This window comes from Aspergillus stella-maris (assembly GCF_047715825.1).
Source record: "Aspergillus stella-maris strain CBS 113639 unplaced genomic scaffold BDV14scaffold_64, whole genome shotgun sequence".
Lineage (NCBI taxonomy): Eukaryota > Fungi > Ascomycota > Eurotiomycetes > Eurotiales > Aspergillaceae > Aspergillus > Aspergillus stella-maris.
In genome coordinates, this window is record NW_027396858.1 from 156,809 (window position 1) to 182,722 (window position 25,914).

General features: G+C 50.5%; 11 protein-coding genes across 11 annotated transcripts; 5 read left to right on the forward strand and 6 right to left on the reverse strand.

The window, feature by feature from the left end:
- Positions 1–395: 395 nt before the first annotated feature.
- On the forward strand, positions 396–4,727 carry BDV14DRAFT_192285 (GTPase-activating protein BEM3; the record flags this gene model as incomplete). The annotated part of the gene is made up of 2 exons (XM_073771612.1): positions 396–4,014; positions 4,072–4,727. 2 exons carry the CDS (start codon positions 396–398, stop codon positions 4,725–4,727), a joined length of 4,275 nt encoding a protein of 1,424 aa, XP_073624427.1.
- Positions 4,728–5,445: 718 nt separating this feature from the next.
- Positions 5,446–6,257, reverse strand: BDV14DRAFT_192286 (uncharacterized protein; the record flags this gene model as incomplete). Its single annotated transcript, XM_073771613.1, has 2 exons — positions 5,446–6,083; positions 6,188–6,257. 2 exons carry the CDS (start codon positions 6,255–6,257, stop codon positions 5,446–5,448), a joined length of 708 nt encoding a protein of 235 aa, XP_073624428.1.
- A 276-nt stretch (positions 6,258–6,533) lies between these two features.
- On the forward strand, positions 6,534–8,010 carry BDV14DRAFT_180549 (18S rRNA methyltransferase BUD23). Its single transcript, XM_073769922.1, has 2 exons — positions 6,534–6,685; positions 6,740–8,010. The coding sequence occupies exons 1-2, from the start codon at positions 6,663–6,665 to the stop codon at positions 7,554–7,556; spliced, it is 840 nt and encodes a 279-aa protein (XP_073624429.1). The 5' UTR covers positions 6,534–6,662; the 3' UTR covers positions 7,557–8,010.
- Positions 8,011–10,033, reverse strand: BDV14DRAFT_180552 (isocitrate dehydrogenase (NAD(+)) IDH1). Its single transcript, XM_073769923.1, has 5 exons — positions 9,719–10,033; positions 9,487–9,547; positions 9,351–9,425; positions 8,349–9,252; positions 8,011–8,291 (listed from the first exon to the last, which is right to left on the reverse strand). Exons 1-5 carry the CDS (start codon positions 9,749–9,751, stop codon positions 8,204–8,206), a joined length of 1,161 nt encoding a protein of 386 aa, XP_073624430.1. The 5' UTR covers positions 9,752–10,033; the 3' UTR covers positions 8,011–8,203.
- An 826-nt stretch (positions 10,034–10,859) lies between these two features.
- Positions 10,860–11,207, forward strand: BDV14DRAFT_203801 (mating alpha-pheromone PpgA; the record flags this gene model as incomplete). Its single annotated transcript, XM_073774365.1, has 1 exon — positions 10,860–11,207. The coding sequence occupies one exon, from the start codon at positions 10,860–10,862 to the stop codon at positions 11,205–11,207; it is 348 nt and encodes a 115-aa protein (XP_073624431.1).
- Positions 11,208–11,659: 452 nt separating this feature from the next.
- On the reverse strand, positions 11,660–13,187 carry BDV14DRAFT_180554 (uncharacterized protein). Its single transcript, XM_073769924.1, has 2 exons — positions 12,566–13,187; positions 11,660–12,508 (listed from the first exon to the last, which is right to left on the reverse strand). The coding sequence occupies exons 1-2, from the start codon at positions 12,662–12,664 to the stop codon at positions 11,861–11,863; spliced, it is 747 nt and encodes a 248-aa protein (XP_073624432.1). The 5' UTR covers positions 12,665–13,187; the 3' UTR covers positions 11,660–11,860.
- BDV14DRAFT_125645 (proteasome core particle subunit alpha 7) lies at positions 12,925–14,709 on the forward strand. The gene is made up of 5 exons (XM_073765979.1): positions 12,925–13,411; positions 13,463–13,528; positions 13,583–13,741; positions 13,807–14,133; positions 14,190–14,709. The coding sequence occupies exons 1-5, from the start codon at positions 13,409–13,411 to the stop codon at positions 14,529–14,531; spliced, it is 897 nt and encodes a 298-aa protein (XP_073624433.1). The 5' UTR covers positions 12,925–13,408; the 3' UTR covers positions 14,532–14,709.
- On the reverse strand, positions 14,623–15,726 carry BDV14DRAFT_125451 (lumazine synthase RIB4). Its single transcript, XM_073765978.1, has 3 exons — positions 15,423–15,726; positions 15,203–15,368; positions 14,623–15,088 (listed from the first exon to the last, which is right to left on the reverse strand). Exons 1-3 carry the CDS (start codon positions 15,463–15,465, stop codon positions 14,674–14,676), a joined length of 624 nt encoding a protein of 207 aa, XP_073624434.1. The 5' UTR covers positions 15,466–15,726; the 3' UTR covers positions 14,623–14,673.
- gfa1 (glutamine--fructose-6-phosphate transaminase (isomerizing) GFA1) lies at positions 15,623–19,020 on the reverse strand. Its single transcript, XM_073769925.1, has 6 exons — positions 18,565–19,020; positions 18,393–18,500; positions 18,272–18,342; positions 17,894–18,125; positions 16,436–17,829; positions 15,623–16,370 (listed from the first exon to the last, which is right to left on the reverse strand). The coding sequence occupies exons 2-6, from the start codon at positions 18,395–18,397 to the stop codon at positions 15,988–15,990; spliced, it is 2,085 nt and encodes a 694-aa protein (XP_073624435.1). The 5' UTR covers positions 18,398–18,500; positions 18,565–19,020; the 3' UTR covers positions 15,623–15,987.
- Positions 19,021–20,828: 1,808 nt separating this feature from the next.
- On the forward strand, positions 20,829–25,393 carry set1 (histone methyltransferase SET1). Its single transcript, XM_073765981.1, has 2 exons — positions 20,829–24,702; positions 24,759–25,393. The coding sequence occupies exons 1-2, from the start codon at positions 21,165–21,167 to the stop codon at positions 24,860–24,862; spliced, it is 3,642 nt and encodes a 1,213-aa protein (XP_073624436.1). The 5' UTR covers positions 20,829–21,164; the 3' UTR covers positions 24,863–25,393.
- On the reverse strand, positions 24,680–25,911 carry BDV14DRAFT_180572 (RNA methylation protein TRM112). Its single transcript, XM_073769926.1, has 5 exons — positions 25,671–25,911; positions 25,402–25,591; positions 24,864–25,345; positions 24,759–24,790; positions 24,680–24,702 (listed from the first exon to the last, which is right to left on the reverse strand). The coding sequence occupies exons 1-3, from the start codon at positions 25,852–25,854 to the stop codon at positions 25,339–25,341; spliced, it is 381 nt and encodes a 126-aa protein (XP_073624437.1). The 5' UTR covers positions 25,855–25,911; the 3' UTR covers positions 24,680–24,702; positions 24,759–24,790; positions 24,864–25,338.
- Between the last annotated feature and the right edge of the window lie 3 nt (positions 25,912–25,914).

A 25,914-nucleotide genomic window follows, 5' to 3' on the forward strand; every position in this document is an offset into this window, starting at 1 on the left:
GGAGGCAGAGCTGGACTCTTAAGGGCCAGAGGATCAGCCCGTTTAATTATACTCAGATCATCGCTATTTATTCCTTGTCTTCAGTCCGCTCCCCGCTCTGGCTTGACGGTTCCAAACTTTCTGCTTTGCCGTTCCCCTTTTCCCCCAACGTCGGGTCTGTGCCTGAAGAGCGGGAAAAACAAGAATACAAAACCGCGGCCCTTCCGACTCTCCAGACTGCGACTGCCTCTGCTTTTGATCGCTACATACATTCCAGGGTCTGCCCCTGAGCGCCGGTGCAGGAGCCCAGTCGAACCGGCTCGAGGCTAACTAGCGCCGACGACGTGCAAGCGCCCCCGTGTGTGGCTCGATCCCCCCCATGCCTGTCGAATTGAGCTTCGACTCCTGATCAAGTCATGTCGCAGGCTCAGCGACAGGGTAGTGGCCACACTTTCAGCTCCCTGCATACCAGCTCGGCGGCCCCTTCTACAGGTAAATTCCACGCCTACCAGCCCTTTTCGAAACAAGACCCAGCAGACGATCTTATCTTCGGCGATTTTTTAGCACTACGATCGGGCGCGCAGGCCATCCGTTCTGAGTCGGCTGTCAGTGCTGCCCCCCGCAAGCATACGCCTTCTCCCTTGCATACAAGCGCCCGAACCCTGTCCCCTCAGCGGACAGATTCGAGTCTATCGCAAAGGACCGCTTCACCAAGCTCATCCACAACTACGTCGCCCCTCGAAAACCTGTCTACCATCAGCCAAATAGCCCATGCCGCGTTTCCCACTCCTCCATCGAGGGCCAGTCCAATCCAACTGAGCACATCACTTGCGTCGAGGAAGCGGACGCCTGGGGACACCAGCCAGAATGAGAGGAAAATGACCGAGCAGACGAGGGAATTCAGCAAGGCTCGCAAAGATTCCGATGCAGCTGAGTCTAACAAGTCTATGTCGCCTTCTATAATATCACCCATCGGCTCTCTACAGTCGTCTACTAGAGATAGGACGGCCCATCGCGCCATGCCGCGTACATCATCTATCGACTCTGCAATATCGTCCCTTTCCTCTGCCTCCCAGGCACACAAGTCGTCGTTCGATGCCAACGCAGTGAGCCAGGCTGACATTGAAAATTTGATCACAGCGGCTGGTTCGCCCGAGGCTGTAATCATACACCTTTTAAAGGAAAAGCATCATGCCGCGTCTCAGAATTCCCAGTTATGGAAGCTCGTTGATAAACAACGAACGTTGATCATGGGGCTGAACAAAGACCTGGAGCGCGCCATGAAGGACAAGGAGCGATACAAGAAGAAAGTCAAAGAACTCCAGACTGCCACACCACCGCTACCATCAACCGTAGTGGCTGCCGCACAACCTCCTGCGGCAGGTGCTCAAAAGGCCGAAAACAGCCAGTCAATAGCTCAGGGTACCGGCTGGAGCGACAGTGCTGAGCAACCGACACGAACTAACACTTTCGACAGCCAGGACTCCTCCAACAACACTCCGAGTCTGAAGCAGCTCATCGAGAACGAACTACTCACTGAGGAACCTGACTTGCGGTTTGAATCACAAAGCTCCCAACAGTTGGCCTCAATTCAGGAATCTTCGCCTGCGAGTCCCAATTCCCTGGCTAGTCCGAGCCCCGCATTCGGTGCAAGCAAAAGCCAGAAATCGCCAAACCCTGCTCGCAAGGCGCCCCCCGCGCCCCTCAATCTGGGACATACCGGCCGTCCAACAGCGCTGCGGGATGCCTCTGACTCCGAATCCGAGTATGATGACATCCTTGCAGTCGATGAGTCACCTGTAGAACGCGGTAGGAGAAAGACCAGAGCCGACGATGATCGGGAGCGCGACGCCGTCTTATCGCGGGAGAGGCCAGACCTCGAGTCTATGAACCAAGTTCAGCCTCTGTCTCCGCGGGCTGTTGGGAACTCGGCATCTGTGGGCTTCACATCATCTTCGGATGTGCGCCGAGTAGTGCCCCCAGAGTCTTTAAGGCCTACCATGAGCCCTTGTACGGTGCCGCCTTCATTTGCTGATCGACCCATCATAAATGGACCGAAGAGTCCTGGTCTCCCTCTGAGTCCAAGGCCCGAAGACCGTCCTCTTGGGTCCCCGATGCCTCGACTGCCAAGAGAGATGCCAACTTCGTTCTCTTCTAAAGCTATGCCTTCCGGTAGTAACTTATCGGGGCTTGCCTTGACGCCTCGTCTGGGAAAACAGCAGACCCAGTTTCCGACTGGGGCGCAAACGCTTGATTCATTTAATCGGCCCATACCTTCAATTGATGCAGCCGTGAAAGTCGACAGTCCACAATCCACAGCATCCATTCCCAGCGGAATCTACCAAGGTCTGAGGTCAGACGATTGTCCAACCCTCCTTCTACCTCCAAATGCGCTCCCCCTCGTTCAGGTAAAGGTCTCCTCATCAAGGCTTCGGCCCTCTAGGAATAGCTACTTGGCCTCGAGGCAAATGGACGAGGAGCCTGTTTTCACATTAAGTGTTTTCTCACGCTCTGAAAACTCAGAACTATGGCGAGTGGAGAAGGTCATCGCGGCACTCCCTCAGCTTGATCAGCAGATTAGACAATTGTCCCAGGTTCAAGTAAGACTACCCGATCGGTCTATATTCAGCGGCCATTCTCCCGCCAAGGTGGACGCGAGGCGCGCCGCACTGAATTCCTATTTTGAGACGCTCCTCGACAGCCACATGGATGAACGGGCAGCGCTGGTCATCTGCCAGTTCCTTACATCAGACGCGATAGAGCCACGAGACGATGAAACGAGCCTCCTCAAGGGCAATCATCAGTCGGGATCCGAACTCGCGCGTGGTCCTGATGGAAAGCCCAAGAAGGAAGGTTACTTAACGAAGAGGGGAAAGAATTTTGGCGGCTGGAAAGCGCGTTACTTCGTTCTACATGGTCCCGAGCTCAGATATTTCGAGGCCCCGGGAGGCGCCCACCTTGGAACCATCAAAATCCCCAATGCTCAGATTGGGAAGCAGTCACAGCCGGCAGGTAGTCAAAGCCCTACCTCGCGCATTGAAGACGACGATTCAGACAATCAGTATCGCCATGCCTTCCTCATTCTGGAGCCGAAGAAAAAGGACTCTTCAGCTCTTGTGCGCCACGTCTTGTGTGCGGAGAGCGATGACGAGAGAGACACGTGGGTGGAGGCGCTGTTAGAATACGTTGAAGGGCCGTCAGAGAATGAGGCTTCCGCAATTGGTCATACCCAGTCTGTCGCCAGCAACCCTGGGAACCCTGTTTCAAGAAACAAAATGTTCCCAAACGGCGGCAGAAAGGGTAGCAAGGGAACCGATAGTCCGGACCAGGAGGCTCCCGATACAGTTCAGGGATTTAGTTTTGAAGATGCTGTTGCCGCCGAACCACCAATCATCGGAACTGACCTACGGACACCCAGGTCGCCTGGGTTCCCAACAGGCTCGTTCGATACGCTGGATTTTAACCATTCTGATCAAGGCCAGATATCATCCAAGATGATCTCTGCACCCACAAATGGTGCTGTGATTCAGGATGCGGGGGCTTGGGGAAACAAGACCTCATCAAGTACTAAGGAAAAGAAGCGGAGTATTTGGGGGTTCCGTACAAGATCATCGATTGACCTTGCTTCTCAGCTTCAAGCCGTCTCCGAAGGACCGGCTATTCAAGTTCACGGTGTCGGTGCTGATAGGAGAGACTTTGTCAAACCAGTCTTCGGAATTCCGCTAGTGGAAGCGGTGCGAGATTGCGCACCATTTGATGTTGATGTCGACCTGCCCGCCGTTGTCTATCGTTGTCTCGAATATCTCAGAGCCAAAGGAGCGGAATTTGAAGAAGGAATTTTCAGATTGAGCGGATCCAATGTCGTCGTGAAAGCGTTGAGGGAACGCTTCAACACCGAAGGGGACGTCGACTTTCTTGCTGGAGACCAGTATTACGACGTACATGCTGTTGCCTCACTTTTCAAGCAATACCTTCGCGAGTTGCCATCTACGGTACTCACACGCGAGCTACATATTGAGTTTTTGCGTGTCCTCGGTCAGTCTATCATTTGATGTACCATCATCAATGTCATACTAACATATCTTACTTCAGATTACAATGAGAAGCAAAAGAAGATCGTGGCGTTCAATTCATTGGTCCACATGCTCCCGAGGCCGAATATAGCGCTGCTGCGCGCATTGGTCCAGTTCCTTATCGTTATAGTGAACAATTCCGATGTCAACAAGATGACCGTCAGGAATGTGGGCATTGTATTTGCACCTACTCTCAACATTCCAGCCCCAGTGTTCTCGATGTTCCTTACCGACTTCGAGGAGATATTCGATGACGTCCCGGAACACAGCTCCAGCACGACAGAGCTAAACGTTGATCACTCCTTGACCCCAGAAGATATCCGATCGCCGCGACGTCAAATGTTCTCTGATATTTCCACACCCGCACATAATCAGATGACATTCTCCAGTCCAGGGGATCGACCAGATGATTATGGCTCGCAAAATGACACTGGTTTCATCCCCATGCAACCAAGCTATGAAGCTTTTGCTCAAAATAGATCGGAGGCCTATAACAACCCGCCAGCGGCTGTAAGTAGGATGCTAGCTCCTAAATCTGATAACGCACGCAATGCCAAAGCCAAGCGGAGGGAAAGCAACATTCTCTTCATGGATTTCAGTAACGGTGATCCTCCGCCACAGTCTCGTGATAACTTCGGTAAGGATATCTTGCGTCCCTGCCAACCTCAACCTTAGGGCGGTCATGCTAACTTGCGAAGCTTAATTGCCTATACCTACTAGGCACGCCCTTCAACCCTTCCCTTGCGTCAATTTCTTGCTTTGGCAAATCTTCTTTGCCATTATCCACCTCTACCGCTTCTGCCACGATATCTTCTTATGGCCAAGCGCAACGATTCGAACGAATGTGCAATGACGTATACAAGTACCTTAACCGCTCGCGGAGCATACACGAGTGAGGGCTTGCCAATGCGGTTTAATCTTAATGATAATAAGAGCTTGGTCCTTAGCCTTACCCACGTTTTCTGACGTCAGCCTCTTGCTTCTCCTCGCTTCGTCTATTCTCTGTTCTGATGTGATTTATGGATTTTTATGGCTCTGTTTTAGTGACCGTTTGCTCTACCCTTTTGTATAAATTTTCTTTTGTGCCGGTGCTTGCGTTCGCAGACTCGGGATTCCTATACCCAATTTTTTTGCCAGAAGCTATGTGATCATACATTCTTGTTTTCACCGTTGAGCGGTGGCACCTTTGTTTCAAGCTAGTAGAATACACAGCAATTTCCCACACCAGTTTTACGGGTAGCCAGATCCTTAGTTTGGACAATTGCAGCCCAGAAGTAAAGTGATACTGAAGTTATATTTGTAGATCTTGAACGAAAGCCGCGTGATCAAAGACTACAACATGCCTTGATAGCATACATGAATTCATGATGACTATGCGATATGACTCTTTTCTTCAAAACCTTTTAGCACGATCACCTTTCCAAATGCCCAACAGCTCCAAATTCTCGCTGACGTACTCCCTAGCTCCATCAACCAACGCCTTCGCCATTCCTTTGTTCTTGTTTTTCCCATCAACACCCAACGAATTCCGACTCAGCCCGGCCGTCGGAACATGTTCACCCGTGGCATATTCAGATCCCATAGTAGGCAGTACATTTTCACCGGCGCTTAAGCTCACAAACAGGGCAAAAGGCACCAGCCACACGCACAGACCAAAATATGACGCCACTTCTGTGAATGTCGGCATGTCGCTAGGGCTAACTTGGTACGGCTGGCGCCAGCTCGTTGAGCCGCGAGCCGGCGCGGCGGGCTTGGAGAAGTGCCGAAACCAAAGCCAGTGGTTAAGACCGACGAGGAAGCACGAGAGGATGAAGAACGGATCTGACAGCTTGACGATGGGGAAGCGCCGCAGGTTGCTCGCGTAAACGATGTGCGAGCCAATACTGAGCAGGGAGAGAGAAAGAGGAAACTTGTCGAAGAGGAACAGCAGGACTTGAATTGCTATAATGGCGTAAATCAGGCGAGATAGGAGTCGGCGGGCTATGACGGTATGCTCTTCAACTAGTTCAGACAAATAGTACAGACCCGATGCTGGAGGATAGATCAGTAATGTTTCAAAAGATCGTTCCAGAGGTGTTATAGGGCACGGTGTTGCAGGACCATTCGGTGCTTGTGAAGTGCAGGCTGCATCTTACCTATAGCTAAAGTGAGGAAACAGAACCCTACTATCACCCCCAAGTACCCTACCAAGGGTAATATCCACATTGTGCAAACACGAGGGCGGCTCTAAAGCTAAGCTTGGGTGATTGATAGTCCGTACAGATTATTTATCGAGCGAGAGCTAGTGATGTGAACAGGGGCGTACAAGGCGCAGAATGGCAAAGCGGTTACCAAAAAGTCGAGACAAGAAGAGGGCATCGAGTACCCGGACGAACTGTCGATCTTGCATAGATATCTGTCTTTATGCCTCAGGCAGTAACCCCACGATGCCAAGACAGCGGCCTGGCAGAAAAAAAAACATACTCCGAATGGTAGGGAAAGTAGGCTACCAAGCGCCGATACTCTGTAAACTTTTATTCTGCTTTCACAATTGCGAACGGTCTCCAAACGGTCTCTTTTTCAACGATCTGATTTATACACAATCAGCCTTTGGCAACATATATTTAAACCATGTCACGCCCTGAAGATGTCTTGTAAGTCCATTCTCGAGAACTAGTTCCGACCGACCACTAACAAGACCTCGGAAGGCCCCCCGATCTATTCTACGACGATAACGAATCGCGCAAATATACCACATCATCGCGTATTCGGAACATCCAGGCGGACATGACACATAGGGCTCTTGAGCTCCTCGATCTCAAGGCACCATCACTGATTCTAGATGTCGGATGCGGCTCAGGCCTTTCGGGTGAAATCCTGTCCCAGGAATCGAGCGAGCAAGGTGGCCCCCACACGTGGATTGGGATGGACATTTCACCTAGCATGTTAGACATAGCATTACAGCGAGGTGTAGAGGGCGATCTATTTCTCGCGGATATCGGACAGGGTGTTCCATTCCGACCAGGAACATTTGACGCAGCGATTAGCATTAGTGCTATTCAATGGCTGTGCAACGCGGAGACTAGCGACGTCAGCCCCGAGGGTCGTCTGAGGAGGTTCTTTGAAGGTTTGTTTGCTAGCCTTCGGCGAGGTGGGCGTGCTGTCTGTCAGTTTTACCCCAAAAATGATGCTCAGCGCACCATGATCAGCGGGGCCGCCATCAAGGCCGGCTTTGGAGCCGGTATACTGGAGGATGACCCTGGCACTAAAAATAGCAAGCTCTATCTTGTTTTGACTGTTGGAGGCGGAAATTTGCAGGGCGATATTACAGGTGTTGTGGATGGAATGGACGATGTTGATATCATGGACGCGAGAAGGAAGGCCATGGAACATGGCAAGGCGCCAGTTTCCCGGAAGGGTGACAAGGCTTGGATCATGCGGAAGAAGGAGCAGATGACCAAAAAAGGCAAGGTCGTCAAGGCGAATTCAAAGTATACTGGCCGCAAGCGGCGCCCAGCTTTCTGAATATGGCTCGCTCGCTGTTGGGAATACTTTGCCTCACTCAATCAGCTGCACCGGCGGCTGCCAAATCTCAGGCTAATATTTGCAAAACGCACACATCGCCCCCCTCTCTGAACCTGGAATTTTATGTCATTCCTAACACTGAAATTTCGGATGGCTCGCCATTTGCGCAGCCTCTCGAACTCAATAGGGCACGACGGGCGTGTCGCCTCGAACCGTCAAATGCGTGGATCTGCGTTCTCTCAGACCGCATGTCCAGGAGAGAGGCTGAGTAGTGGCTGCGTACAGTCATTTCATCACTACACAAATTGCCTGATGATTCCAGAACGAAACTATCAAGTCTCTCATGGCTTTGGGTATCAGATTGACTGGGAAATATCGCCCGACGAGGGGGTTGATGAGTCATGAAACATAAATATACTTCTAAATTTGAATCAATTGCATATCTTTACAATCGTAATCAGGAAACTGTCTATCGCATCAGGTTCATAAAGAGGCTTCGGTGTTATTTGGGGTAGAAGAGGTACAGAATGCGGCAACTAAACCCAAGAAGCCAAAATGATCTCCAAAATCATAATGTGGGCTGCGAGAAGATGGCATTGCCGAGTAACCAGTAATAATAGTAGCGAGGAGTTTTCCTGGAGAATAGTTTACAGAGCAGCCTCCATCTTGTCGAGGACGGCACGGGTGAACTCGTGAGTGGTAGCGTTGCCGCCCATATCACGGGTCCGCATTTGACTAATAAAGGAAGGCGTTAGCAAATAAGTTGAGTCAACGGCGACACTAAATACTCACCCTTCGCCAATCACGTCATATACGGCCTTGGAGATGCGGTTGGCATGGTCATCAAGACCCAGGTGACGGAGGAGCATAGAACCAGACAAGATCATAGCACTGGGGTTGGCCTGGTCCTTTCCTTTGATGTCGAGACCGACGTGACGGCAACCGGGTTCGAATACGGCAACTTCCCGTCCCATATTGCATCCAGGAACAACACCCGGGCCACCCACGAGCGCAGCGCCAATGTTAGAGAGGATACCGCCGTACAAGTTGGGCATAACCATCACATCGAACTGCTGGGGCCGAGAGACAGCCTGCATGGAAGCATTGTCGACGATCATATCGTTCACCTCCAGGGTGGGGTAGTTCTCGGCGGTCTTGTGGAAGGTGCTGCGGAACAGGCCGTCTGCAAGCTTCATGATGTTGGCCTTGTGGATGCAAGTAACCTTCTTTCTGTTGTTGGCAAGAGCAAAGCTGAAAGCAAACTTCGCAATGCGCTCAGACTTGGCACGGGTGATAATCTTCAGTGATTCGACAACCCCCTGCACAGATTGGTGCTCAAGACCAGAGTATTCACCTTCGGTGTTTTCACGGATGATGCAGAGGTCGACATTGTCATGGCGAGTCTTGTAGCCGGGAATGTTCTTGATGAGGACAACAGAGGCGAAGATATCGAGCTCTTGGCGAAGAGCGACGTTGAAAGACTGGTGGCCTGAGCGCTCAACTGGGGTGTGAAGAATACCCTTCAAACCCAGCTTGTTCCGTCGAAGAGAGGCGATAGACTCCTTGAAAAGCTCCTCGGAGTGCTTGTTACCGGTATCAACACCACTGACATCGACCTGCTCCCACTCAATGGGCACGTTGTCTGCCTTGAAGATAGTCTTGACCGACTCCGCAACTTCAGCACCGATACCGTCACCTGTTGAGCCGAGTAGAAATGCGTTAGCTAGTTGTAAAATTTATGGTCGAAGCGAAATGTCGTTGAATGTGAAAGTGAAGAGGTTGGTTTCATTGTACCTGGAATGAGCGTCACTGTGTATTTGCCGCCATACTTGGTGGGCTTGAAGATGTCCTGCTGAACTGTCGCAAAAGCTGATATCGGAGGTCAACAACAGATTCTTCCGATTTTCGGAAGAATGGGGAGCGAACACACATCTTGCAGCAAGAGGGGAGCGGGCGAACGAAGATTGAGCAGCAGCGCGTCGGAGAAGCGACTAGGGGAACAAGCCGTTAGATCAGGAAGCACAATTGAAGCACGGTAACATGGTAGCACGTATGCGAGGCTGTGCGCGACATCGCCGGCCGCGGAGGACGGAGGCGGCGGATGGAAAGAGTAGACGAATTGCAACCACGGGGACTTTGGGGTATATTTCCAATGAACGTACCTTGGCGGGATGGACTGTCCTTGGGGCAAACATGTTGAATGGACAAAGAACAGAGTTCAATTGAGGGGAGAGAGTCTGGATGAGAGGTCGTGGCGGAGAGAGGAAAAGAAAGAATGACGGGCGGAAAGGAAGAGGCAAGCAACGTGCAGATGGAACCGGACGTGCAGGCGGCTAGTGGCCAGTGGCTAGTGGCTAAGTGGCTAGTGGAAGTGCCGCACGAGGCGCCGGAAAAAACGGCGGATCGTCTCGGCTTGCGTCGCCAAATGAGGTCGCACGGCCCGATCTTATCGTACGTGGTTGACACTTGACATGCGTCAACTGGTTTTGCATCTGCTGAATCTTCGACAAGTGTTCTTCAGGTGTTCTCTCTTCAGGAACTGGCACCTGACTCTTCAACAATGCTGCACCACGTTCGATCTTCCCTATTGAGGGTCTCAATAACGGTCTCCTGCTTCCTTTGTTCCCTCAATAACTATTGAGGGCTTATTTACAGGTGGGCAAGCCGATCAATGACTGGCGCCTCCAGTTCGTCCGTCTTGCTCTATTGAGCTACAAATCCGGGGACTTTGCATGTTTCTGGGCTCGGCTCCTCTCGACTTGGCACACATGGGCTTGTCGCAACCATTGTCACGAATGTAGATCAATCCGGCGGCCGTCCCGAAACCACTCATGTCCAGAGAAAACTGTTCTAAACCCTTAACCTTGAAGCTCTGAGACCTCACTTTGTCCTCACCTTCGTCTCAAGGTCCTTTGTCACTGGTCTAGCCTTGGTTGACTCACGAACATTTGGGGGCTTGTCTATTGAGGGATACACCTCTATTCAGTCATTGAGGGTGACAGTCTTTGGCCCTATTCAGGGGATGGATCTTTTCTGCAACTCCAATGGCGGCGCCTTCGTGAATAGCGTGGCGAAGGTTCTTTCACGTACTGCCTCGTGGCCAGCGTTTGCGCTAGTTTTTGCAGGTGTAGGGATGGCATTCATGCACGGAGGCATTTATATAATTCGGCTATCGTCCCTTCTGCAAGCTATCTTTACAGAGCAATCAATTTCTCTCTCGTTAACCTCAATTCAACAATTCAAATTTGGAACCAAGCTCTTCCCAGAACCCCCCGGTCAATCTTCACTTACACCCTCCTCAACATGAAGCTCGTCTCCGTCGTCCTCGCCGCGCTCGCCGCTACCGCCGTCCAGGCCGGACCCATGAACAGATGGTGCATGTTTCCCGGTCAAGTTTGCGGCAAGTCCAAGCGTGCATTCGATGCCATCGATGCCATCGATGAAGTCAAGCGCTCTGCGGATGCTATGGCTGAGGCCCAGCTGGACCTCAACAGATGGTGCATGTTCCCTGGCCAAGTTTGCGGCAAAGCCAAGCGTGCCATCGATGCCATCGACAATGTCAAGCGTTCCGCCGATGCTGTTGCAGAGGCAATGGCTTTCTTGGACGACCTTTCCGATGAGGACTACGCCAAGATCAAGGACGCCCAGTAGATACGGTTGGTCATCCCCTGTTCCTGAACGTCTTATATACAAACTCATGCGTGCCCCAAACAGTACAATGTACCTATAAGGCCCAGGAACTCGCACTCAGAGCTCGAGACCCGACGGGGCGACCAAAGCAGTGCTCGCACGTATTCTCTTCATGACGCTCTTTTCTCCAGCCGGCTGCTCCTCGCTCACTGCATTTGAAATGTACTCTTTTTGAGTTTATTCGTTCCTCTGCAGTCTCAACCTGCCATTGGTCTTCCTCGGGTCAGAGACGAGTTCGAGGCTGCGCCCGGAACGTCAAAAACAACAAAAACAACAAAAACATATCCATTCTGCAGACAGGAGGCTATATTGGTATTTATAGGCCAGACCTTGGGGCTGCTTGGCCACGCGCTTACGTTAACAATTACTTTCGTTTTTCATAATAAAAACCCGATGAAGTTATATATATAGTCTATCAGCGAAGTACCTACAAGCTGAACCAGCTACTAGAAAAAAGGTTCTTTCGAAATCCTCAGAGTCGGCATTGTAGGTAGCCACATATCTCCTCGCCAATGACGGACCCAGCGCGTTTCTCACCGCAGGAATAAGTCCGTGAAATGAAGTTTTGTATGTTCATCTGTAGAAGACCCACGGCTTAAATCTCACACTGCGAGCTAGATCTCCATGACCCCCGGGTTTGTCCACTCCCACCAACGCTGCCCATTAGCATGGTATATAGGGTCGCTGAACTGTCTGTATGGATAGCCAGTCGTGGGCTCATTCGTCGGGGGCGCGATGCGCCCGGGTTCAGGACCCTGTGCACCCAAATCATAGCCGTCTAATATGTACGGCTCAGCAGAATCGTGCATTTTGTCGCCGCTCTCTGGTTGGGTCGGGCCGCACATCTCATGGTTCTCGATCAGCTCACTGATCCCTAGGCTTTTGCTAGGTTCGGAACAGATTTGCCACATTTGGATCAAGCGAGACTTCTGCTCTGGCATCGCCTGGGTAAAAAGATCCAGTTGACTGGACGATAAGGATGATGGATCGATGCTGTGATGCCTCAGCAAGTCAAGCGCTTGAGTTACGGGTTCATTGGCTCGCAGTGGAGAAGCATTCTGCAGTGGATTGGGTACGGTGGCCCTCTGTCCTACATGTGCCGAGTGATGATAATGCTGTGTGATGCTGTACGTGATGGGAGCATGTAGAGCAGCCGTCTCCTTTTCAATAAGCACCGGAGATCCCATATTCATGTGCGCATTGAAAAGCGACACGAGATCATCTTGCACCTTTAAATTGCCCTCAGACGCAGACAAGCCGCACTGCAGATTCACCTAGTCAGGCACTACCGGGATGTGAAATTGTTCGAATGCATCTACCTGGTTGCAGTGTGGGTTTCCCACGAAATCGGCCAGTATCTCAGAAATATCAGTCACATGTCCACAAGATGGACAATTATGCAGGATAGAAGACGACATTGTTGAAAAGCTCCCACAGGGAATCGAGGGAGAGCCGGGGATATATCGATGGTGTTCACAATTGATCTCTAGGTTTGGGAGTTCAAGGAATAGCACGGTGTAAACTAGTAGTGGACAAGGAGGAGGGGCGGATGCAACTTGGGGATCAGTATTCTGTAGAATGGCGATACTGAGTTCCGAAGTAGACGATATGAGTTCGAGAACGGCGACAAACAAGAGATCTGAGAGCTATCGCAGAGATGATTGAGAAAGAAAGGTAGAGCATAGGATGTGGGAATATCGAAGGTGGAAGGTGGGACGGAAACCAATCGATGCCCAAGGGTTGGGCATGGGGAAGGACAGTCCCTGCGGGACAACCGGTCTGCTTCGTCCGTAACGGTTCTATGCTAACGTGCTGTCATTAGGGCTTAGGATTCGTTGGACCCAAGCCAGGTGTATTATATGAGCGCAATATGGTGGTGAACCTGACCAGACGATTGTTGTGTCTAGTTGAGAAATGACGGAGGCATGTGTAGGTACCAGTCACATGATCTGACCGAGCCAGTGACGCGACATCTGGGAACCTACGGGCGGTAAGCTGGACCTAGCTCCAACGTATCATCACCGGCTGCACCAGCATCTCGAAAGCTTCCCCATCCTCAGTTTTAAGCACATTGAACACAAGCACTTTGGCGTTTCTTGCTTGGTGTCTGCCAATACGCTGCCACTACTGTCTTGCGGTCCATCGGAGACTCATCTTTCACCATGGTTCGTTGCCAACCTCCGCTGGTTGACAGTCTTGCTAATGCTCCGATCTAGACATCCATCGGCACCGGTTACGATCTTTCCAATTCAGTGTTCTCCCCAGACGGTCGGAACTTCCAGGTACCTTGCTCCTCGTAGTACCGGTACTCTGTGACTATGCTGACTCAGTGATAGGTTGAATACGCTGTCAAGGCCGTCGAAAATGGTGGAACATCAGTGGGTATCAGGTGCAAGGATGGCGTCGTGTTGGCCGTCGAGAAGATCATTACGAGCAAGCTCCTAAAGCCTGGCGCGAATAAGCGGATATCTACAGTCGATCGTCATGTTGGTATTGTGCGTGTTGCCCCTTGATCGAAGCTAGTTATCATTCGAACTGACTTGACTTTTGGTTAACATAGGTCTCTTCCGGCCTAGCTCCCGATGGCCGTCACTTCGTTTCCCGCGCGCGTGATGAAGCGTCTTCTTGGCGGGGAATTTACAAGGGGCCCATAACTGTTTCCGCTCTAGCCAACCGCCTTGGTAGTTATGTGCAAGCCTACACCTTGTATTCGAGTGTACGACCTTTTGGTGTAACCTCCATTGTTGGAGGATGGGACTCTGAGGCTGAGCTTGCTGTTGATGGTCAAGTAGGCAGTGGCCCGCAGTCAGGATCTGGCGGTAAGGTCAAAGGAGCGAAATCCGGCGGACCAGGCTTATACATGATCGAACCGAGCGGCTTGTACTGGGTACGTTTTTCATTCATAACCCAAAATCAGTACGCGATAAGCTGACCTGATGTTAGGGATACTACGGAGCGGCAACTGGCAAGGGAAGACAGGCGGCCAAGGCTGAGCTTGAGAAGCTCGACTTAGCATCCGAGAAACTCAGCTTGCACGATGCTGTCAAGGAAGCGGCTAGGATCATCTACGTTGCTCACGAAGACAACAAAGACAAGGAGTTCGAACTTGAAATGAGCTGGGTCAGTTCATTAGATGGGCCAACAAAAGGCAGGCATGAAGAGGTGCCGAAGGACCTGCTTGAAGAGGCAGAGCGAGCTGCCAAGAGAGCTTTGGAAGGGGACGATGAAGATGAGGATGAAGGCTCCAAACCTACCGGTAATGATAGCGAGCGGATGGAAGAGTGAAACTGGCAAATACGAAATCCCACTCAGACAACCCAAATAAACAAAGAGCTCAGCCTTCATTTCATTTTCATGTCCATTTGATTGCGAAATATAGTTCATAGTTTGTGTTCGCTGCTCAGATTTAGGTCCCAGGTCTGACCTCTCAGACAACCTCGCCCTTTGCCCAGCCCCTTCTCCTCACTCCAAGTTCAACCGCCGCACTGCCCCAATCTTCTCCATGGTTGTGCATTCCCGTTGATCCCAATCCTGCCCTCTCAAGGCCCTGTTGTTCAGTTAAAAGGGTGAGAACGCCGAAAATCACAGGAACGCCTGTATCCAACTGGACGCGCATCAACCCGTGTGTGACTGCATCCGCAATGTACTCGAAATGCATCGTTTCGCCCTTGATAAGAACACCGACCGCAATTATAGCGTCATACGGTTTTGAAGACGCGGCCGAGCTCGCAGAAGGCGCTTTGCTGAGATCCGTGGTAGACGAGGAGAGGAGGTCTGTTGCGCTGATCCCTTCGCCGGATGAGCCTGTGTTGGCAGCCTGGAGCTGCGAGGCAGAGTAGAGACTATCATGGTAGTAAGGGATTAGAGTCCTTCTTTAAATGCGACATAGTATATGCGATGCCTTTATATTGTGTGGGGAAAGTGTAAGATGCCGGGCTTGTCAAGAGAAGACTCACCGTTGGACGGTGTATGGCAGTTCGTAGCTTCCCGGCACAGTATGAACATCAATATGATCTTCTGCCACACCGGCTGCCAGTAAGGTCTTCTTAGCGCCCTCTACAAGGGGACCAATTATATCCATGTTCCACCTCGCATGTACAATGGCAATTCGAAGCCCAGATCCTGCGGATGTTAGGATTGACAGGCCATCGATGAGATGGAGGGGTAAACTCGCACCGTCATAGGTCTGGGGAGCTCCGGGACCTTTCAAGGACTGCATCGTTGTAGAGAAACAAATGATGTATGAAAGATTAGCGAGACGGTGAATATCAGGTGTTGAAAATGAGACGTGGATTTGTGTATTTTGTAGACTATATCGCCCTTGAGTCCTAGTCTGGAGCAATTCCTGCAGCACGTAGTTGCGGAGTAGTCAGTCTTGCCAAGCCATGAGCACTCGGGTTCGACTTTCGCACACAGTGCATTGTGGGGAAAGCAGTGACCCCGCCGGTACTTCACCTGTTCACCACGTTTCGGAGATCACCCTTAAGGTCTATAGGTCTACGCAAGTAGCTCAGAGGTTTTACAAACAGGAAGATTGACGTAATTCAAAGCATGCAATACCGTTACCAAGCTAGGCTAAACATGCAAGATGTGATACAACTGAACGGCGCAGACCCTCGAAAGTTCTCGATGAATCACAAAAATACCGATTTTGAAGAAAACAACAGCCCCCTGTTAATAAAATTCTTGTGTATTCCCAGTCCCGCTAAGTCTAAGACGTCTTCCTGTCCTCTTGTCTTTCTTACTCGACGGTAACGGATTTGGCAAGGTTGCGGGGGAAATCAACATTCAAACCCTCTCCAACGGCAAGCCAGTACGAAATCAGCTGAAGGGGGATAACATTGAGAAGGCCCTGTAAGCAATCGACGGTTTTAGGTACCTCGATTTTCTCGGTTTGTGCCGAAGAAAACTCGGGGTCATCCTTGTTGCAGATCACGATTGGGCGACCGCTTCGAGCGATGACCTGTTGATAGGCATTCAGGGACTTTGTGAAGAGACCATCCCGTGTCAGAATCATGATGATGGGGAGATTCTCATCGACAAGGGCGAGGACTCCATGCTTCAGTTCACCGGACATGACGGCCTCGCAGTGTAGATAAGAGATTTCTTTGATCTTGAGCGCACCTATTCAACCGAATCAATATTTTGTTTCGCGCAAATTAATGGAGGTCAAGGACACGTTTACTTACCTTCCAACGCGGTGGGGAATTGGCCGCCTCTGCCGAGCAACAACAGACTCTTCTGGTTCTTGAAGAAGCGTTCGCACATTTGTTTGATGGGCTCATTCAGCTTCAAGATCTCTCTGAATTGGTCAGAGACCTTGGAAAGACCTTCCATAATCTCCTCGCGTCTCTTTTGCTTGGACGCCCGGTCTTCACTGAGTGAAAGAGCAAACATGACCATGGCGACAAATTGAGACGTGTAGGCTTTAGTCGACGCAACACCGATTTCAGGGCCCGCGTTGATGTGAACACCGCAATGGGTCAGGAGCGAAATCGAAGATCCGACAACGTTAACAATACCAACGGTCAAAGCACCGCGTTCGAGACAGTAGCGAAGAGCCATGAGAGAATCAGCTGTTTCGCCAGATTGAGAAACGAACACACAGGTATCGTCACGGAAGACTGGTGCCTGCCTGTCCAAAAAGTCCGATGCAAGCTCAACAGCGATCGGAATTTCGGTGAGTTCTTCGAACACTCCCCGTACAGCCATGCACGAATGATAGCTGGTTCCGCATGCAATGAATATAATTCTCCTGCAACGACGGATAGTCGAGATGTATTGTCGGAGACCTCCCAAAGTGACTTGCTTGTTGGCAACATCGAGACGACCTCTCATGGTGTTGACCACTGATTCAGGCTGTTCGAAAATCTCCTTTTGCATGAAGTGATCGAATTTTCCTTTCATGATCTCCTGCAATTCGAGTTCAATGGTCTGAATGGCACGAACGTTGGATGTGCCATCATCCTTGGTCAGACGATGAATGTTGAGCTGACCTTCATGGATGTGAGCAATGTCATCATCTTCGAGGTACAATACCTTCTTGGTGTGCTCGATGATGGCGGAGGGGTCAGACGACAGGAAAAACTCAGCTGGTTGAGGGATTCCATCGTCGGACAGGAAAGCACGAGACTGGGAACGGTGGAGGAGGGACTTGTCAGGAGGAGCGAGAAGGCTGGCAGCAGAGTTCTTGATGGCGGCATTTTGAGAGGCCTGCTCGGCAGGGAGGGCGACGTCCTCGGAGTATTCCACATCAACAAAATCCACCTTCATCTTCCGGCTAGTCCTCACACCGATCACGAGCGGGGAACCCTTGCGAGCAGCGATCACCTCGTGAGGGTAGTGCACGGACTTGATGAGCAGACCGAAAGCACCAGCCAGCTCTTTAACGACAGCCTTGGCCAAAACGGTGAAGTCGATATCGGGCTGCTGGTCGTATAGGTACTTCGTGAGCTTGGCAATACATTCGGTATCTGTTTCCGTCTCGAATCGGAAACCTTTGGTTTCAAGCAGAGCCTTCAGCTCTTTGTAGTTTGTGATAATACCATTGTGGACGACGGAAAATTCCCAGTTGGTGTCAGATCTATAATGGTCCAGAATCAGTTACACGGAGACAGACCACCTTCGAGCTTGGGTGGAAAGCGTACCTGTGCGGGTGACAGTTCAGACGAGATGGCGTTCCGTGAGTGGCCCAGCGCGTGTGCGAGATACCTGCATGGGATTCGAAGGATTTGGTAAGATCAGGTTGGGATTCCTCGATGAGTTGCTTCAATTTGGCAACTTTTCCGACCTCCTTAAAAGCACACACTTCATTTTTCTTGTCGCCATCTACTGCTAGACCAGCAGAATCATAACCCCGGTACTCGAGTCGCGAAAGACCTGTCAAAGGTTGATATTGTGAGCAAACCCGAAACATGCCAAGTGCACGACAAACGGCGGTGGGGAGAAATTGATATGTTATGGGATCGGAAACAAAGGACCAAGCACTTGAATCATGGCCAGAACCGGACATAAGGAAGACATACCATTGAGGAGAGTGTCGAGGATGAATTTGCGGTCCCTCTCAACGAGGTAGTTGATGTAACCGAAAATACCACTGAGCACAATGAGCTTCATCGATCAACAAAATGGAGGAGCTTGACAAACCACATGGTTGATGATTGATTGAACGATGGGAGGTAGAGAATAAGGTTGAGGTCTGCGTGTAAACCTTCGCAATTCCAAGGTAAAGGTTCAGGAACGTGGTCTAAGGAGCTGAAGAAACGGCTGATGGTTAGTGAGGGGAGGCATTGGTGGCGAATTGCAGGAGTAAACATACAAGGAAGTGATGGAATGTCTGCGTTATGGCTGCGTTGATGCGTTGATGAGAGGGCTGGTGGTAGTGGATGAAGAAGACAAGTAAGGTGACAGAAGGAAGGGCGGGGTGGGAGAGGAAGCAAGAGGGAGAATAATGAATTGAAAATAATAACAAAGGGCTGAAGGAGGGGAAGGTGCTGTTGTTATGCTGTGAGATCGGCCCACCTTGGTTTCCAAACCAGGGAAACTGCTCTGGGACACCGTCTTTCACCCACGGCTAGTGGCCAATGAAGCGCCTCTGCGCCTCACACAACCCAAGGGCAATGTCTCACTTCCTCTTGGGTCAGGGTGGTGAGTGTGACAATTCAGCTGGAGTTTTGGCATATTGCTCGACTTTGCCCCGGCGTACCTAGAATTCAAGCTATGCTACTATGTAACGAGCTAGCTATCCCCACTTAGCAAATAGTATGGTGGTTATTCTTAGCTCTTGGGAATCTCGCTAGTCGCTAGGGACTGCGTGTCTACTTTTACTTCAGCTTCGGGAGCAACTTTTCTAAGAATAACACACCCAAGGTTTTATACATCCCCACCCGGGCTGTCTGGTCCTCGTTTCTAAATAACAACTTCTCTTTCTCGATCATTCCTTCGCCCCCTTTTCCTGACGCATACGCATTCTTGGGATCCATGAGTGGCACAGGGTTTAGGGGACAATTGGCATCAGCCAGGCCCGGTCGGGAATGCTGCGGATGCGCCATCGGCCTGTCCATTCGTTCAACTCGCAACAATCCACTTGATATCAGAAACAATTCTGTACGCTGTACTTCAGCAAACCCTTGAAGATTTCATATTCCAGTGACTACCACAATTGTGCCCGTATATACGCCTTGGAAGCAATAAAAACAGACTATGACAACATGCTTTGTAGTCTTACCAGACACCGTCTACTGCCCAGCTGAGGCAACCATCCCATCCGGGGGCAGAAGGCCTGAGGCAGAGATGCCGCTATTCAACGCCAAGTTGGGGATCCCCTGTGGCAAAGGTGTGCAAGTTGACAAACCTAGATTGCCAGCAATAACCCCCTCCTCTGGAGTTTTGAATTTGCTACTTTCAATTTCGAGGGTGGTAAAAGAAGAGTGTGGCAACTTTGCAGGTGAATTCATTTTGGGCTGTAGGTATACTTTGCTTGTAAACAGGAAGAACATGGTAATAGGTACCTTCAAAATACTTGTACTCTCCATAACTGATTCTTACTATAGCAGTTGGAGGTAAAATCATTTTTAGACATACTGTACCAACGGCCAATGTGATGTTCATTGGCCGATCTTATCGACCACGCAGCTATTTCTAATAATACCAAGTGGCACGGTAGAGAGTACATTCACTTGGCCAATCAGCAGGTACAAAGCGCGTTGTAAACAGGTAATACATAGTACTAAGTACTGGCATTATTGATACTATATGTAGACCACCTTAGAAGCATTAGTGAAGTGAATGTCCCAATGTGGTTAGTTTAACATGACGCTGTACCTCCTTAGGTAGTGGCTACTCGAGGGCTATCTACCTGGGTATCTCTGGATCTCGGGCGCTGTCCTGGACTTCTTTAGAAGCTCATTATCAAAATCCCAACAAAATCCCTCCTGTTTCTACATTCCTTGTCGCTGCCGCTCATTGCCCCCCAAATTTTATACGTTTTGACATGTGGCCTCTTATTCCCATACTAGCCCGGGGACTGAGCTGAAATGCAACCATCGGCGAGTCCGCCTGTCAAGCATACATGGCACGGGGATGAGGGTTGTTCTGGAAGATGTGAGCCTCTTTCTCCACCTAATAGAGGCATATATGATAGTGGCACCTCGTTGCTAGTAACGGTCGTGGAGGCTTTGTCCGTCTTCATGTGGTTAGCGAGAACGTCAATGCAATCAATCTTTACCAATCGTTGCTCTGTATAGTAAAACCTTGCACCATCAAATTGGAGCTTCTCATGTCTTGGATAGGGATGTCCTTGACAGGTTGCTCTGCATTGAGAGCAAACTACCTACTCAAGGAGGCCAGCCTGGAAGTGTTGGAAACAAGTTTGAAGGGACGAGGGCGAACCCGACTCCCCGTCGACCGCCTTGACTTTTCCCTTCCCTTGCCAATTTTACTTCCTTGATCCTTTTCCCTCAACCCCAAGCAGGGCCATCATAAAACGTGAAATATCTCGGATTTATATGCGTTACTCGTTGTTTGAGCTGGACACTAGCCTAAACGTGCGGTGCCGTACGGCAATCACTTTTCGCGCCACATCTCCCTTTGTGAACAGCCTCGTTCGCGTCGCCATCGCGTTGGGAGGTTAAGAACGGATGCGAGCGGTCGCTCTCAAATCCGCCTCAACCTAAGCTCTTGACTCTCCTCCTTATATAGCTGAACACGCATTTGAATCCGATTTTTAGCTCTTGCAGTGCATCCGCTATCATCGATCTTCGTTCTGGTCACTTCTTACCTCCGAACTCTTCGGAATCTACTGCTTCTGCGCCTGAAGTGGTTTTTGGTTTATCATCCACTTTTTGTTGGTAGGAAACTTCAAGGATGCTACCAGCTGGTGGCAGTGATTCCGGTTTTGGCTTGTAGCCATATCTCATTATGTCTCGCTCTTCCGCAGGCTTCGCAGACTTCTTTCCAACAGCCCCGTCAGTCATTCAGCAAAAGCGAACTAAAGTCTCCAAGGAGCGACAACGGCCAAGGGCTCACCTCGACAGGGAACATGCTGGTGATCAATACACTGGTTCTCCCCGATCCAAGACGGCTGAGGAAGCAATTCTCGGCAATGGCTCCTTGGACTCAATATCAGAGCCGCGGGTAGACTTGACGAAGCGCAAGCGAGATGGATCGGCCAGTCCTGGGGAGGCGAACACGCCGGCGGTCAATTCGTCAGGGCCCGGTACAGGCTCGTCGAATGGGACTCGCATGGATACTCTCACGCCGCTGACAAACGCAGAATCGTCACCACACAACAGACTGAGCCCCTCTCAAGCGAAGGCACTAGCTGAATCTACGCAGGCGGACCCAAAAGTACTAAAAGAAGCTGAACCAAAGGGCACGATGACCCCGCTTCACACACCTCCTACTCCAACGCCAAAGCCGCAAAGGCACCGTATCGATTTCGTCAGAGGCTGCAAGCTGGTACATGATCCGGATAAAGCTTCATCCAAGGACAAGCGCAGGAAGCCTTGCTATGTGGATATCATCGTTGGCGATGAACAGGAGACAGTAGCGGACCCCCGATTGAAGGTTCAGAATTACACTCGAGGCGCAGGATGCAGGCAGAAAACCAAATATAGACCCGCACCGTACGTGCTTAAGCACTGGCCTTATGATCCGAACAACACGGTAGGCCCCGGACCACCTGTTCAGATCGTCGTGACAGGATTCGACGCATTGACAACACTTGCGGCCATCAATGCGCTTTTCTCGAGCTTTGGGGACATCGCGGAAATCAACAACCGCACGGATCCCCAAACCGGCAGCTTCCTCGGAATATGTTCTGTCAAGTACAAGGATAGTATCTCCTTCCACGGTGGTGGCGCGGTTTCTGCGGCGAGTGCAGCAAAGCGCGCATACTATGAATGCAAGAAAGGACAACGCATTGGTGTTCGCCGCATCAAGGTCGAATTGGACCGCGATGGACAGTTATCTGCGAAACTGGCTTTGAAGGCAACTGAAGCCCAGAGGATGGGTTCAAAGAACGATTTTCCGGCCGTGGATGAGCCTAAACCGGAAGATCAGACGAACAATGACGGACCCCCATCAACAGCTCCAAAGGGCCCCTCTGGGAGAAGCTCCACGAATCCCTTGTCGACCATTCCCGAAGGACCCAGAGCAAGCTTCGTGAAACCAGCAATCCCATCACTCATTGAAGAAACGCCCATACTGAGCCAGATAAAGCGTGACCCTTATATCTTTATCGCACATTGCTATGTCCCCGTCCTGAGCTCGACTGTGCCGCACCTAAAAAAACGGCTTAAGGTTTTCGGCTGGACAGATATTCGATGTGACAAAACCGGGTACTATATTCTATTCGAGAATTCCCGGCGCGGCGAAGAGGAGACCGAACGGTGCTACAAACTGTGTCATATGAAGCCGCTTTTCACGTACATAATGAACATGGAAAGCCAACCCTACGGCAACCCTCATTACGAACGCAGCCCTAGTCCCGAACGATTAAAGCTAGAACGACGGGCCAAAGCGGAAGCCGAGCGGTTCAAAAAAGTGGCAGAGCTGGATATTGAAGAAGAAAAGAAGCAAAGAGCGCTGGACTTGGACCCCTCCATGGAAGTGCTGGCTATCATAGTGAAGGATGTGACAGACAAGTTACTTGAGGATGTCAAGGCACGCGTCGCTGGTCCAGCCTTGTATGACTACCTGGATCCAGAGCGACATGCCTTGAGAAGAAAGCAATTAGGAATTGCTGATCCAGAAGGGACTAAACGGCCCATGGTTCGCCTCGATTTCGACAGCCGGGACACTACGCCTGACCCATTCTCGAAGATTTCCGGTACTCGGCTTGCATCCACCGCATCTGGCCGCAACATTCTATCCGCCCTCCCCCGAATACGAAAAGCTCATCGTCTCGACCGTACGGATACCGCTTTCTTAGATGAGAGACGCAAACAACCTCTGCGAAAAAGAGAAGTTCGGCCACTTTATCATCGGTTCCAACAGCTCCACGATGAAGAATATTCGGATGATGACCACACTCCACTCTCTAGAGACACCGATGATCAGGACAGTCGTCCCCCTAGTCGAATGAGCTCTGGAACCGAGTCCGATGATGCTGATGAGGGTACCACCGAAGCATTAGAGGCTACAACTGAGAAACTTGACGATGCCAACCTGCAACAATCCGAGGCCATAGACTTGAAAGCCACTGATCAGGCTTATTCTCCCTCTCGAAAGAGAAAAAGGGCCACTGAAAGTATCGACCAACGCAAGAAACAGAAGGAAGATGATGGCTCTCACACCATTGGTGAAGATGAGCAAAGGGTTGAGGAACCTCTGGCTTTGGAGAGCGTTAGCAACAATATCATCCTCAATTTGGCTGAGAAATCGACACACTTAGACAACAAGACGTTGTTAGAAGGTTTAGACAAAGGCGTCAATCTGCTCAGCCCAGAAGGACCAGAGAGAAAGGCTTCAAGTTACGACCATGCGTTGCGCGCGATTGATGATGGGGTCAAAGAACTTGAACGCCGGGACGGGACCAGGCGGGAAGCCGAATGGGGGGTTTCCAGCGACGAACCTCGTCCGATTGTCGATGACGATAACAGCATTACCCTAGACCTTGATGGCTGGCAGAGCTTTATAAAGGACGAGGAAGATCTGCTATTCTTGCGCAGACTATTGGAGAAGCAACCAAGATCTCTTGTCGGCAACCTATCAGCGTGGGCATGGAGGCAGAAAGAAATCAAGGCTCTCAATTTGCGCGGCGATGCAGGGCCCACCCGGCAGCCTGCGATCATTGATGGCTATTATGTTCCGAATACAACAGGAGCTGCTCGGACTGAAGGAAGAAAGAGGATCCTTGAATCGGAAAAGTCGAAATATCTCCCTCATCGTATCAAGGTTCAAAGGGCCCGTGAAGAGCGCGAGGCGAAGGCTAAACATGACCCGCAAAACGCTGCTGCTGAGGCAGCTCGGATTGCAGCAGCGAAAACCATCTCAAAATCGACTTCTCGGTCGACAAGGGTCAATAACCGCAGGCTCATTGCTGATATTAATGCTCAAAAGCAAGCTCTTCCAGCCCAAAGTGGTGACAGCGACGTCCTTCGTTTCAACCAGTTGAAGAAGCGCAAAAAACCGGTGCGCTTCGCACGGTCGGCTATTCATAATTGGGGCCTTTATGCCGAGGTCAACATATCTGCGAACGAAATGATCATTGAATATGTGGGGGAGAAAGTGCGGCAACAAGTTGCCGATATGAGGGAACGACGATACTTGAAGAGCGGCATCGGCAGTAGTTATCTCTTTCGCATCGACGAAAACACAGTTATTGATGCCACGAAAAGAGGTGGCATAGCTAGGTTCATAAATCATAGCTGTACGCCCAACTGCACAGCAAAGATCATCAAGGTTGACGGGAGCAAGCGTATCGTCATCTACGCCCTGAGGGATATTGAACGGGGTGAGTTTTCCTGTTGCCAGACTTGAATAGTGGACTTAAACTGATTTCTTTTCCAGACGAAGAGTTAACCTACGACTACAAATTTGAGAGGGAATGGGATAGCGATGATAGAATTCCGTGCCTTTGCGGCTCAGCCGGGTGTAAAGGATTCCTGAATTGAGGTTCCCGTTGGCCGTCGAACGCCGAGCGTCAATCCAATTTTATGTTCGAATATGGACAAAGCACTGTTCTCCATGACATTTCAAGCCCTACAAGGCTTCTTTCACGATCATACGGCCCGGCAATGGTGTTGTGCTTATTAATTAGGGGCGTTCCGGATGGGATATGCATTTGTTGGTTGCAATTGGTCCTCATTTTCCGAATTGAAGATGGGTGGTGGTGTGTCACGGGTTATGTATAACTTGCAACTGCTCTGTATCATAGGAGATTTTCCGCACTTATGTTCCAGTGAGAGACAATTGAGGACTCGGATAGACCTTGAAGGGACTACCAAACGTGGAGAGGTCAAGCTTTCAGCCGCGAATCTGTGATTTTTGGACTCGTATCATGATTGTAAGAACAAATCTATCCCTGTCTCTAGAGTGTCTGAAACGACAGGGCAATAGACAGATTTTCATAAATTTGATGGTGGTGCAATCACACTGTCAGGACCAGCACGTCAGTTACACCGCGGTATTTAAAATGGAGAAAGTCGAACCTAGGTGACTGGGAAGCAGGAAGTTTGCGATCCCTTCTTTGATCATATATTCATGCCCACAGTTCCCACAGATAAGCTTTCCCTCCGCAACTTGCGTTTCTAACAGTAGACGATGAAGATCTTTCAGAAGTTGCTCATCATCGAGTGCTGCGCCTTCCGGCTTCGTTTCTGGAATGTTTGGGAAATTGAGCTTGATGGATTAAGCCAGTCAGTTCTCCGAGAGCGCGCGCAATGTCCGGAAGTAAGACCAAAGTCTAAAACATACGCACCTCGCTTGCCATTTGTTGCAGGCCTTTCCAATCAACACGTGGTATGATATTACGGACGAAATCCGGTTGAAAATCCACGTCTTGTAGCTCTAAATCGACATCGCGGAAGTGAAGAGGGAAAGACGCGGGGGAACCTTTGCAGGTCTTAACAGCACATGTCAAGAAGTTGACAGTAAGCAGCTTCATATTTAGTGGGCTGCCGAAACTATGCAGATGACAGAGGGCATACAAGATCAAGAGGTTAAA